The sequence below is a fragment of the Prionailurus viverrinus genome, chromosome C2, assembly GCF_022837055.1.
Source record: "Prionailurus viverrinus isolate Anna chromosome C2, UM_Priviv_1.0, whole genome shotgun sequence".
Taxonomy (NCBI): Eukaryota; Metazoa; Chordata; class Mammalia; order Carnivora; family Felidae; genus Prionailurus; species Prionailurus viverrinus.
The window spans coordinates 144,507,979-144,521,960 of NC_062569.1; the positions used below are offsets into that span (position 1 = coordinate 144,507,979).

The window sequence follows — 13,982 nt, forward strand, 5'->3', positions numbered from 1 at the left end:
GTTTTCTCATGGAATTACTAACAGTAAGATCAAGAGAAAAAGGTAAGTTGGTGGGAGGGGCATGGATAGTGTTGAGACAAGAGAACAGAGAAAGAATTGTATGGATTTCAAAAATTCATCTACATGTCTCCTGAATAGAAGAGTTAATGAGGACAATTCATTGTGGTGTTATTTCACTTGTTTTTAATTAAAGGAGGCTTACTCTGTATTTATTGTATAAATGCAGCCCCGATGGGCTAACTAACTGTACAATTACTATCTTACTCAGGTGCCCAGAATACGATACAATGACAAGCTTCTGAAATTCATCCCCCATTTAAGCAATGTGAGCTTCACCTAGTCACCCACAATTGTAAGCCAGTTCTCAGAAAAGCTATTTAAAAACAAATCTGAAGTATACATAATGATGGTGAAGAAAATAAACATTAAGCAAAAGAAGAAATGATAAACATAACCTTTAGACCACATAACTTCCTTGGATGTCAGCTATTTCAGGAACTGAAATGATGCATTTATCATATTCTCATCTGTTCAATATATAATTATTTTAACTATTATGTGTGTTGTTTATAACCCATTATCTTGCAATAACAGCTTGCATGGATCACTGCATAATTTAAAAATATAATGGCTTTTCTTGCCAATATTTGATTTCCAACTCTAAATCTGCTGACTTTAACTATATCTGTTCCATGCACTTTGGGGAAATGAGTTTTTATTTCCTAAAGATTTATCTTAGAATATGCACCTGGAGTTTCTTTTTTCATAAACTGCTTTCCTTTGGCACTGGTTCATGTGGTGGCTCATTTTCTGACATAGAATAAATTGGCTCTGTACTCGCAAATCAACTAAACGGACAGGAACACAAATCTGAGACCCAGTGGGTGTAAAGTGGGTGGGAATAGGGCACTTGTTTAACTGTCTAGATAATGTGATCAAGAAAACCTGGAAATCAAGTCATTTGGTCTTGATTTACTCAAATTACCCTGGTCACATGAGTTTTATCATTGTCTTTGTTGGGTAGATACTTATTATTATAGTTAACCAATATGTTCTGTGACTATCAAGATAAAAACATGGATCCCACATACGTTGATTTCATATTGTTCCCTAGTTAACCTGGTTGGGTGAGATACTAAGGAAACATTTTATATACATATATATATATATATATATATATATATATATATATATATTTAGTCACTAAGATGTATTGAGCACTTGAAATGTGAGTAGTCCAAACTGAGTGCTGTAAGTTTAAAATAGAGACTGGATTTAAAAGACTTAATAGTAATAATAATATAAATTAATAATTTTATATTGAGTACATGTTGAAGTGATAATATTTTGGATATACCACATTAAATTAAATACCTTATTAAAGCTAATCTCAGCTGTTTGCTTTTAATTTTTTAATTAGCTACTAGAAAATCTAACATCTATGTGACTCACATTATATTTCTACTGGACAGTGCTGCTTTAGAGCAAATTGTGCATTTGTTCATAAAAGACTATTAGGTGTTCATCATAGCATTGTTTCTATATGCCAAGAATAAAAGAAAACAGAGGTATTCAAAATATCCATTCATAAAGGAATGGATAAGTACACTAAAGTACAGGTGACCCTTGAACAATGCATCTAACTTTTGACTCCCCCAAAACTTAACTATTAATAGCCTAGTGTTGACCTGAAGCCTTACCAGTAACATAAACAGAGTAACACAGATTTTGTATGTTATATGTTTATGTAGTATATTCTTATATAAAGGAAGCAAAAGAAGGGAAAATGTTTTTAAGAAAATCATAAGGAGGAGAAAATATATTCACAGTACTGTATTCATATTTAAAAAAATCCATATATAAATGGACCCTCACAGATCAAATCCATGCTGTTCAAAGGTCAACTGTATATTCAGTAAATGATCTGTTTCTCTACTTGGATTCTTTAGTCTCTTAATATTTGCACGTCGTATTACCTCTTTTCTTTCAAGGCTTTATGCAAGTTTCACATGAACTCAGAGATGCTTTCTAACTACCCTATGTAATATAGCAATACCCATTTTTTTTCTTTCAAAGACCCCTACACACTGTACCCACTACTGAATCTCGCTTTTCTGATACTCCTTGTCATTTTAAGTACTATATTTCCTTTTATATATGTCTGATTTCCCCACTATTGCATTCTTGGTGCTAGAATAATGTCTGCCACATGCTAGGTATTCAGTAGATATTTGTTGAATGAATGAATGATAGAATAGTAAATTTCAATGAAAAGGAATAAACTGGAAAAGTAATAAATATGAATCAAATTAGATATATTTCAACACAACATTGATTAGAAAAGGAAATTGCTGAATGAGATATATAGACACACACCCACGAAACACATACACACACACACACCACCACACATATGACATTCACTTAAGTAAGTTAAACACATCCATGTGCATGTGAGCACATACACATGTACACATACATACAAACTGTGGTATAGAAAGCAAATTCTTCAGTCCCTGTGATGCAGAACGAAGACATTAGAGGCCGAATGGGAGAAGCCAGGTAATTGACATGAGTCTCTGAAAGCTATCTTACCAATACCAATGTTATTTAGAATCACATAAACTAAGGAGAATTTGGCAAAACCTTCCATTCTATTCGAACACCCTTTCTTCATTTCCAACAGGTGATTATTCATCTGGACACTGCCAATTTCAAAGATAAGTATCTTAGCACCTTAGTTCTATATAAGTATATATAATTGATAAAAACTGTAAACTATGAACATCTGGGAACTGATCTCATTTCTCTGTCTAGAGTTGTACAGGGATTGAGGGACAGACCTGAAAAATCCACTCTTTCTTTATCTCTAAATGTCTTAAATGTGAAGGGGTATTGGGGTAAATGGCTTTTATTTACACAGTGCAAAACTAGGTGGTGGTGCTGAAGAATAGTTTGGATGGCAGGAGCTTTTCAATAGGTGTAGAATGACAACTATATATGCAACCTTTTCCAAAGTCTAGAGATTTGAGTGAGTTGACTGCCAGATCCGATGTCATCTAATTAATCCAAGGGACAGCTTTTCCTGGCAATCAAAGTCAAATGGCATGCAATATTGGGGAGTGTTACTCAGTGGAAACACAGCAGGATTAAACATGTCAGAGCTTTGCTTCTCCAGGGGCTTTGATTTTTTTTAATTCTGTGATTTTTCACCTGGATCCCATGTAAAAAAACAAACACTCAATACTGACCTATTAAGTAGAAGTCTGAATAAATATCAAGACAAATATAGGTGACTCAGTGGAGAATTTTATCTTCTACTGTTGGATTTTTAAGAGCTTAAATTTAATTATCTAATTTATATATTCAAATTAATAATATTCATTTAGTCAAAATAGAACAAATAAATTACAACTTCATAGCAAAACAGGGGCAGAAAGCTGCCCATATTTTCAGTGATATCCCATTTAGGTTGGCATTTGGAAATAATTTTCACTCCTGTATAGTAAATTTATTTTGGACCAGATCAATGGGGGACTATTTATATAGTTTAAAATTAAGTATTAGCTCAGCAAAATTTATTAACAGTTTGGTGGATTTTAACTTCCTGAGTTCAATTCAATAAGCATCTTTTAAATGCCTGCCATGTGCAGGCACAGTGCTCTGAGGACACAAAGATAAATTGACTTTGCCCTCGTCCAAGGGAAAGATCTTACAGTGTCTGAATGAAGCACGTTAAGTGCTCACGTAGAGATGTAAAGCAGCTATGGAGTCAAGTTGAGGACCATCCCTAAATAGAGGTTCGGGAGAGGCTCACTAGAGAAAATGGGTTCTCAATAAGAGTTAGTCCAGATAAACAATGGGAGGCAGTGCTTTCTAGGCTGAAAGGCATATGACAAAAGGGGTGTTATAAGGCAGGTTTTAGTCAGGAAAAGAGAGGTTCATCTGTCTCACTGTGTGAGAAAAGCATGGTAAATGCAGGAAACTAGAATCAAGTTTATGTTTGTAGAGGGTAGAATACCTACTACACATTATGTCACTCTATACATGACAACACTTATAAAAGCGTTGAGTATCAAGAAATGAGGCTCAGTGAGAGGTCATTTTAATAAACCAGGTGAAAAATGATGAGGGCAGAGGGCAAGGAATGTTGCTAAACATTTAGGATAGAAAGTTAACAGGACTTAATTAGTTAAGTGTGCTGAGGTGGATGGAGAAGTTTAGATAACCTGCAGAGTTCTGGTTTGAGTGACAAGCTCTATTTTACTATAATGTTTCAACCCAGTTACCATTGTGATAGCTATCAGGATGCCAGAGTGCGTAGATAAGCACTACCAAGTTCCCTATGCATATATACAAAGGAAATGTCCCTCAGAGATTGTCCTAGAAGTTTTGGACCTGACCATGAGGTCAAGGATTTATAAAAGGGGTCACATGCATGAAAGAGGCAGTTGCTGGAGAGATTTATCCAGAAAGAGCTGCTGTTTCTCTGTGAGTTATGCTCTTCTGCCTTCAGGATGCCCTTTTTGAATCCTGGTAAGTAGGATTTCAAGGGGCCATTCAGGGAAATCTGAAACAAGTTGGCTGCAATTGGAGAAGCAGAAGACCAATGGCTGACTCAAACATGAGGAAGTCAAGGTAGACTATGGACAGTGGTGTGGCCCCTAGGTGACAAAAGAGGACTACAGAATATCTGATGAATTGAGGTGGTCAGGAAATACTGCATCATGATTAAAGGTACTCCCAGGATACCCAAGGAAGGGTGATTGGGTGTTTCCTGGGTGCTAGATTTGAATCCAGAGTGCCTTGGTGGGAGTATAGGCAATAAGACTGCTGAGAGGGGTGAAGAGGTTTCAACAGAAAAAAGCAAGAGGTGTACCACTGTGTATCACAGGGCTGAAGAAGCATGATATGCTTCCATCTGAAAAAGACCCATTATTTGGGACAAAGAAACATCAGGAGAGACTGCCCACCTGGAAATCATAAACAGTCAAAGAAAATCCTTCAAGGAAAAGAGTTAGGCTTAAAAATTCCCCAGGCGCACCTGGGGACATGAGCTTAGACTATTGGCTGAATCCAGAGAGTACAGAACAGTCCTGTCAAGCAAAAGTGTTCTCACTCTTTTTGAGCCTGGTAGGACGTGCAACAGCTAAGGGTATGGCAAGGAAGTAAGTGAGGAAAGGAGAAAGAGGAGAAACCAACCACACGTCTCCTCTCCCCTAGTCTCCCAGAAGACTTGAGCTCAAAGGGAGGAGAAATTTGATGTTAAATCACACTGGACTTCTGAGTAATATTAGAATAGAAATTTGAATTCGAGTTCCTAAGTTGAAGATCAACTTAAAGGGACCCTCGGACTGTCACTGCCTTAAGTAAACACAAAAATCATGGAAAATCCTATTTTCACTGAATAATTTTAAGTGGATGATAGGAGCAACACTAAATTGGTTTTGCTGTCCCACTAGTTGTGTTTGTTTGACATCCCAGTTAACATTGTCATTTATTGACATTGGGCTTTTGTAGCAATAATAGCTTTAATAGATAACATGACAGATTCTATTTGGGAATTTGTTGATGTGGGGGTGTCAGTACGATATGCAGATGGATGTTTTCCAATAGAGAAGTAGCTACATGAATTTAGACCGAAGGGAGCAGTCAGGGTTGTATGCAAGAAATACTTAGATATCTCCTTGTGCAATTTTTTTTCCCTTTTAGCTCTCTATGAGTGTGGACCACTTCCAAACCAAGATATCTATAATTCTTCAATAATCTTTGTGGGTTTATCTGCTTTAATCAAACTTACACAAGGCTACCGAGATAAACTGTTTGAAATATCACATTTTTGTGCCTCAAGAAGAGTGACTTTTCATCAATTATCAATCAGATTGGATTTTCTCAGCTCAGCAGGCAATTTTAATCAATCGTCTTTCCATATTTACTTAACCTCATTTCTCACCACTTTTACATGGGACCGCTCCTTCTGACCCCAACAGAAGGTCAACTCTTTATGCTTCATTTATACTTTTGCTGTTCACCATGTTGGAACCCACTTTCAACCAAATTCTATTTTCAGTACCCAATTCAGGTACTCTTAACATGGGTTTCAGGCCAACTAGGGTTGTTGTAAGGCCTCTGAGACTGCAGATGAATATTTCTGCCTCTTGTGGGAACAATGAGGCCATGGTTTAAGTCAGTTTTCATATAGGATGTGTAACCCAGAAAATAATTAAGTACCACTGACATAACCTAAAATATATAATTCACTTCACTGTGCCCATATTTCAATGCCCCTCCCAGCACCTGCAATTACAGACCCTCTTCTTCCAAGATGCCTCAGTGTGCTTGCTTTTGCTGCACCTGCTCCCACTGATTGCCCCATGGCCAGCTGAAACTTACTCTGGGTCCAGAGTAACTTCTGACCACAGACAGAAGTCCTTTGGCTTTCTCAGCCCCCACATTCAGCTACCATTTCTATGACTGACCTGAGATGTGGTTTGCTAGGGTTTTTTGGTAGCTCAACCTGGTTGATGATTACCTAAAGTTTTGGGCCCCTCTTGAACAATCATATACATGCTCTACCATCGAAAGTTTCCCTCATTCCCTGGCATCATTGAAGTTGGCTCCCTGTGCCATGTCTCTTTCCATGGGACTCCTGATTTTCCACTGCTAGGTCCTGTCCTCCGTTTTGCAAATACTGCTACTTCATCTTGGACTCCAATAATAATAATGTTGACACCAATAAGAACAATATTGATTACATGTAAGCATGTTACATTACATGTAAGCATTACATGTAAGCATTCAGTGCTTACATAAGCCAGGCAATATATTTAATGTTTTATGTGCAATGCCTCATTTCTTCCTGACAACTGCCTTACCTGATAGACATTTTTAAGGGAACCTTCCATTTATGGTAGCTACCCTTTATTGAGCAACCATTACATGCCACACATTTTGCTAGGCTGTACATATATGTAATCCCCACAAACACATAGAATTTTTATCTGCATTTTGTAGAAGAGGAACCGAGAATAAAGAGTCTCAATGACTAAGTTCACATAGACAGCAAATTGCAATTAAATCTCAGGGTCTGTGTCCCCAGTGCCAGAGTTAAATAGGCTGGCCTATTCCTCAGACCCCTGCCTCACTTCTTCACCAGAACCTATGGTCCTGGTAGACAAGTCTAGATGACCCTGTTTTTTGCCTCAATTAATTGTTTCTGGATATGATATTCATATCTCGTGTCTGTCCTACAGTACCTGCTTATAGGTCTTGTGCATTCAGTTCCTTTGCCTGTTCATTCATTCATTTATTAGCTCACTCACTTGTCTGGCATCTACTTATTGGGTGTTCATTCTATGCCCCGTCTTATGCAAGAACTAGGGAAACAAAACTGGAAAAGTACAGCTTGGAGATAGACATGTAAATAAATATGATGATCTAACGACTGTGATGGAGCCAAAGAGCCAAAATTTATGAGTCAAGGTCAGCATAGAGAAGCTAGTGCTTGAGTTGAGACATAAAGGGTGGCCCAGAGGAGACCTTTCAACCAGAGGCCAGAGAATTTGGTGGGAGCATATTGCCAAGTTCAGGGAGCCCCAGTAGGTTCAGCAGGTGCTGGGATTGGGGCAGGAGATGAGAGGGATGGCATAGGAGATCAGAAACCAGAGCACTGGAGACCCTGAAGATTCTGCCGATGAGTGTAGGTTTTATGCCGGACACATGAAAGCTTCAAAGGAAGTCTGTCATTCCTCCACTATGTCGAATTTGTATAGTAGATAGTAAAATCCACATCTTCCATTGGGGGGGAGACAGTTCCCTGTAGTGCCAAGTTAATTTTACTTGTATGATGGAGTCTCAGTACCTCTTGCTGGGTGGGGATTTATAATCTCCTAATATATTTGCTTAGCAAATGCCTAGAGAGGTGACACTGTGACACACTCTACCAGGTTTAAAATGTCCTTTAATTCTTCCTCTCTCGAGTCGGCCTGAAACACCGAAGGGTGGTTAGCCTGAATAACTTGTCTGCAAGGCTTACTGATTCTAAATGATGTGTGAAGTTATCAGGGATTAGTGCACACACAACCACCTCTCTGCTTGGAAAGTTTACCTCCTGTGACAAATTTCATCTTCACCCCATAAATTCAACCTGCTGACTTGCTCCTTTACATGATTTCTGATTATAGTTTGGAAATCCTTTAAAAAGTGATAGTTACTAAACGAAAGGACCCAGGGAAGTTTTAGGACCACGTGCCTTACTAAAACCCGATGCCTGCAAAATTTTGTTGAATTAGGTACTCTTTGAAAGAAACACCTGCATTCTATCACGTTTGCATGTTTTGGCCTGTCTCAGAATTCCTTCCATGCAATCTTTCAACAGGCTGGGACACGGCTCCGGGTCGCTCCCTATCCCATCTCTGCAGGTACCTGTGTCCTGCCAAGGGCGGCATATGGCGTTGTGACTCAGGAGACAAAAAAGATGAGCACAATGGTGACAAAAGTTTTCAACCCATGATGCACCTCTCCCTTCAACCCCCAACTGTGGAGCCTGAGAATGGGGAATTTGCTCTTTGGAGTAAAAGATCATAAAATGCTTTCTTGCTTTCATTGTGGTCCCTCATCTTGGAGTTCATTATTTCTTTAAACATGCCTAACTGTAGCTTGGAAATTTTACTTTCTTATACAAGCAAAAAGATGCTTGGGGTGCTCTGAGTGTTTGATCCTGAGCTTTCATGAGGCCTCATGCCTTTCCTTGCACTGGTACGAGATGAAAGGAAACCAGCTGTTTTCTTGTTAAAGATCAAGGTGATCAGGATAGTGATTCAAGACCTAGCGATGATTGCTGCAGGGAGAGCAGAGGCTGGGTGATGTTATTCCGTTAGGCACAGTGTGTCAGATTTCTGTGGCTGTCAGAAAGAGTATTTCATTTCATGCCTATTTGTGATTTCTTTGTTGTTGTTGTTGTTGTTGTTGCTGGGTTTCAATTCCTGGCATCATACTCAGTAAACTGAATGAGGCTATTATTAGTAGTCTATCCGAATGGTAAGAGAAGAGCTAATATCTCAGATTCTTACTATGTTTCTGTGCTGTTCTTAACAACCTCACTTTTTATCCTCACAATAATGCTATGAGATAGAAGGTGTCATTCCCATTTTACAGAAGAGAATATTGAGACACAAGAGTTTAAGTAACTCTTAACTTCAGGTAGTTAATGAAGTTAAGTAACTCAACTTCATTGTGTGGGTTATACTGCTCACAAATGTTAGTAGAGCTGGGATTTAAACCCAAGCAACCACACCAGGATTAGGGTGAGGTAAGAGAGGTTCCCTAGGGCACAAAATTTAAGGCAGCACTCCCTTGAAGTCTCGTGTAGGTGCAGGGCTCAAACCTGAGAGTGAGTGCCTCCTTGAATCACATTCCCAGGGAACTTCTTTGCTGCTTGCCACACCCTAGACTCAGCCTTCCTTTGGAGGCTGAGTAGTGTTAAACCTCATGGCATACTGCCTCTCTGGTTCTCATCCTTCTGGATCAGAGCCATCTGTTAACAGGGAAGTAGATTGAACAGCCCGAGAGAGGGTTTGTAGAGACAAGCAGGGATGGAGCCCAAAGTAGGATTTCTCCCTTGCTCTTGGCTGGGCATTCTTGTCTTGTACTATGTGCCCTCCCATTCTTTTCTTTTCTGACTTTGTCTCACCTCAACCATCTCCAATACAGAGGGCAATAAAGATGCTCTTCACTTGAGAGGTAAATTTCTGCATCCCATAGAGAAAACATTAGAGCAGCATCACAGAGGAGGGTGTGTACTCAGACCTTATTTCATCTTGTCAAGTCCAGACACACCCTGAGGTATATGTTGATGTCAAAGCTAATCCAAGGACACATATCTATGAGAGAAATCTCAGAATCTTAGAACAGGGTCTGCTGAGGAGAAGTCAAATTGCACCAGAGAAAAGGAAAGTGTGTGTGTGGTGGGTGGGGGGGAGGGTAGTCCAGGATCTCAGGGCAATCATGAAGAACTCAGAGAAGTCCTTGAAAACATTTTAGTGCACTTGGTCAGTTTTGAATAGGACTGGACTTTTCTGGTGTGCTGACAAATGGCAAAATAATTGCTATTTCATTAGGACAAACAGATCCCTCTGTTTAGTCATGCACAACTTGATACTTAGGAAACCACTGGAATTATGGGATACCAGGTGGGAAGTATCCCTGGTATCTCTCAGTGATGGGCAAACCCATTCTTTGACTCAATGAGGCCTGGAATAAGCACCTATGAGCTCCTAATCACATATGTGGAGGAGAGCCAGCAGCAAATGAGATGAGCATAGCGGAGATGAAGGAGAGTGAGTATTACAGTCTGGTAGCTTCTTTGAACTTCTCAACATCATGCTAGAAAAGTTCTGGTAGTCCTTCTAGATAAACATTTACCAGTGAAATCCCAGCAGATTGGCTGATGATGGTTTCTCCTCCTTTATAGATATCATACCACCAAAGCCATGTGGGAAGACCACTCTAAATCAACAAGTCAAACAGCACTCTGCGTAGGGAAGAACTGGGCTGTGAACGAGTAGCACTTGCCTCTTTAATTAGGTTCATAAATCTGGGTCCAAGGCGCCATGGCTTGTGTCGATGACACTGTAAGGAGCTGACGGTCAGCTGGGAAGCCCGGTGGGAGGCAATGGCCACCATGTACACGGCATCATACATCAGAGCCGCTTCAGTCTGTGAAGGAAAACACACATCACATCTTCAGTTCCACCTTTGTTTACCTTCCTTTACCTGCAAAAACATTCTGCCTGCTTCCTTTATCTCGTATTTGTCTGATCTCAACAACCATTCATTCTCCAGCTGAATAGTCTTCACTCTCCAGTAGCTATTTTTCTCTAACATAATACCTCCTACTCCACAGTAAACTGGAGTCATAGCTCTGCTTTGTTTTGAGTTCTTAAAAAAAATAAAACAAAAATACAAAAAATAAAAAGCCCACCTCACCGATGTCAGCCACATAAGTCTTGATTCGGGGAACAAATATTTGGAGCATCTTCCGTGTTAAGCATGGTGTTAAGATCAACTACATTGAGTTAGAAGTTACTAAGCCTCAACATTTTAATATGAGATTTTGTTTTTTAGGACTTACCCATTTATATGTTTATTTGCTTGTTTCTATTTGGTAGAAAGAAACAGATTCAAGCAAAACTAATAGGTAATTTCCAAATAGAGATATTACTTGTGCTTTTTGCTTCTATTTACTAGAGCCAAGAAGGTCTGAGATATGGAATCAAATCAAACAGCAGGTTGTAAGAGACCTTCTGAAAAACAGACCTGTGTAACTAGCTCAGAATACACCTTTTATCAGCATTTGCTTTTTTTGATAGAAAGTGTAAGTAGTTATTGCTTTTGGGGGTTGGGCATCTCATTCTTCCCTTCCTCATGATATTTCTCTCACTTGCAAAATTTCACACAAAAGTGCTAGAATTTTTATAAAAATATTGTCATGTTTTCTTAAGGATAAAATCATATAATACCTTCACATTTTAGTTGAGGGTTTTCATCACAAATTTATTTGAAATTCTCAACAAGCTCCCCAAATCAACAGAACAGATAGATAAAACTACTGATGTAGGAAAACTGACCTTTAGACAGGATATTGACTTGTGTAGAAACATATATATAGCCAACAATTGGTAGAGTTAAACCTAGAATTCAGGTCATAGATCAAAGATTATCATGTATTTTTTTTTTTCAGAAATCTGTTGATTCAACATGTATTATGCACTTACTGAGCATGTCTTAATGGAGGTGGAAAGAGAGGGTAAGGGTTACTACATCTTGCACTTTATTCATCTATGAGGCCAGAGAGTATCCCCACTTTAAATCTGTTTCCTGTGCAATTGCTATCATGGCATTTTCCATATGTATTTATAGTGACATCTGTTTCTCAATGAGAATGTGGGTTTTGCGAATGCAGAAATGGTTCAACTTCATTCTCTCTCTCTCTCTCTCTCACCTCCCTATATATACATATATGTAAATTTAATTTAATATTTATATATAATATATATTTAATGCTTATTTATGTTGAGAGAGAGTGTGTGTGTGCACGTGTACACACAGGTTGGGGGGGGTGCAGAGAGAGAGAGAATCCCAAGCAGGCTCCTCACTGTTATCACAGAGCCCAATGTCAGGCTTCATCTCACGAACTGTTAGATCACGACCTGAGCCAAAATCACGAGTCTGATGCTTAACCTACTGAGCCACCCAGCACTCCTCGGCTTTATTATGTAGTGGCTAGCAGAGTTACTGGCATATAAAAGGTCCTTAATAAATGTTTGCAGAAGGAAGTCATGGTATCTCTTGCCTTAAAATGAGATACATTTTTGTGAGACCTGTATAACGCCAAGGCTTTAAGATATCCTTCTAAGATAAATTGTTTCATCAAGCATCCATGTTCTTCACCATTCTCCTTTATCAATTTGGTGGAATTGAAGGAGAGTAATCTATTGGTAGAATGAGACCTTTTGAAACTCAGTCAGTAACAATAGCTGACTTTTGTCAAGTTCTTATTATAAGTCAGGTGCTACCCTGACATGAAATCCTCACCATAACTGTTACTCTTTTGCGGTTAAAGAAGTAATCAGGTTAAACAGCATCCCCAACCTAGTGGAGGGAAAACCAAGATTCAAAACAAGGAGGTTGGTGCTCGGGTTTGTCTTTACAACCACGAAACCGAACTAACTGCTTCTAAAGCAAGTTTTTGTCTGATGATTTAATAAGTACAATAATAGCTCAATTATGGTGAATATTCACTGACAACTTACTACACACCAGGCACTATAAGCATTTTCCACATGCCGTGTCCTTAAATTGTTGAAATGATACCTTTGAAATAGGCAAAGTCCCCATTATACAGACAGGGAAATGGAGACTTGGAGAAGTAACTTTAGGAAATAACTTTGATAGCTCCCTAACTTATTAGGCAAGCGAGAATTTCACCTCAAGATGTAAACTTAGATTTCAGAGCTCATGCTCTGAAAAACCGCTTGACTGCTATGCTATGAGGACCTGGACCTTTTTAGCAGTGGGATATGCTTTTCATAAATTTGTATGTGTAATCACTAGTTGACAAATGGAATGATTTGGTACAGAAGTGTGAGGAGTAACGTTTCAATGATCTAATGTTTTCATAAGCTGGGCTTAGAAAGGATTCTGACTTTCTTTGTCAAGGCTGCCTCTGCCCTGGGCTGGGAAATAACATGGTTCACAACCATGGGCCTGATCTGTGCTTTTCAAATTCGAAGAAGAAAACCATTTATTCTAAAACCATGCTTCCTCTTGAAGTGCAGTGTTTTCTCAGATGGAAGAGACATGTCCTCTACCTATTTTATAGCACTAATAAACTATCCCTGAATTTCCTTTCCTCTTTAGTTCTGTGCTGGAGGCCAGTGACAGAGCAGCAACCCTCAAGTCATTTTAAGTAAATTTAAAAAAAAAATTGGCCTGTGTTTCAGAGTTTGTTTTTCCAAATGCGTTTCTGTGCACATTTTATTTATATCGGAAGGCTGAACAAAACCCCATTACTCAGTGCCCCTAAGAAAATCTTTTAACCGCAACATGGATCACGAAACAAGCATATGAAAAGCAGTCTCACACAATGTTTTAGTTATCACAACAGCATGCAATGGGTTAACTTAACAGCATGGGTTAACTCAGCAGGTCTGGGGTGCTCACACTCTATGTATTCAAAGAAAAGACTGACCTTTGGTTACTGGGAAAAAAAAACACCCCAAACCTTGGCTGATCATAGTGATGTTGTATCTTTGGGGTCTTGGGCATTGCTAAACAGTGTCAGCCAACAGTGTGATTTATGACGAATGCCTATTTTTGTTCATCTGGGGCCCCGGGCCGCGCTATTTCAGTTTGCCCTCAGGAACTGCTGAGTAACTAAGACTAAGACTAAGTAACTAAGGTCAGATATGGGGCTGCTCTGT

General features: G+C 39.0%; 1 protein-coding gene across 8 annotated transcripts in view; it reads right to left on the bottom strand.

Moving 5' to 3' along the window:
• GRIK1 (glutamate ionotropic receptor kainate type subunit 1) overlaps positions 1-13,982 on the bottom strand; it is a 369,304-nt gene that overhangs the window by 84,561 nt on the left and 270,761 nt on the right. For all 8 annotated transcript variants that reach the window (XM_047875424.1, XM_047875423.1, XM_047875420.1 and 5 more), the window contains one exon: positions 10,573-10,716. In XM_047875424.1, coding sequence (XP_047731380.1) covers positions 10,573-10,716 — 144 coding nt within the window. The remainder of the gene's footprint in view (positions 1-10,572; positions 10,717-13,982) is intronic.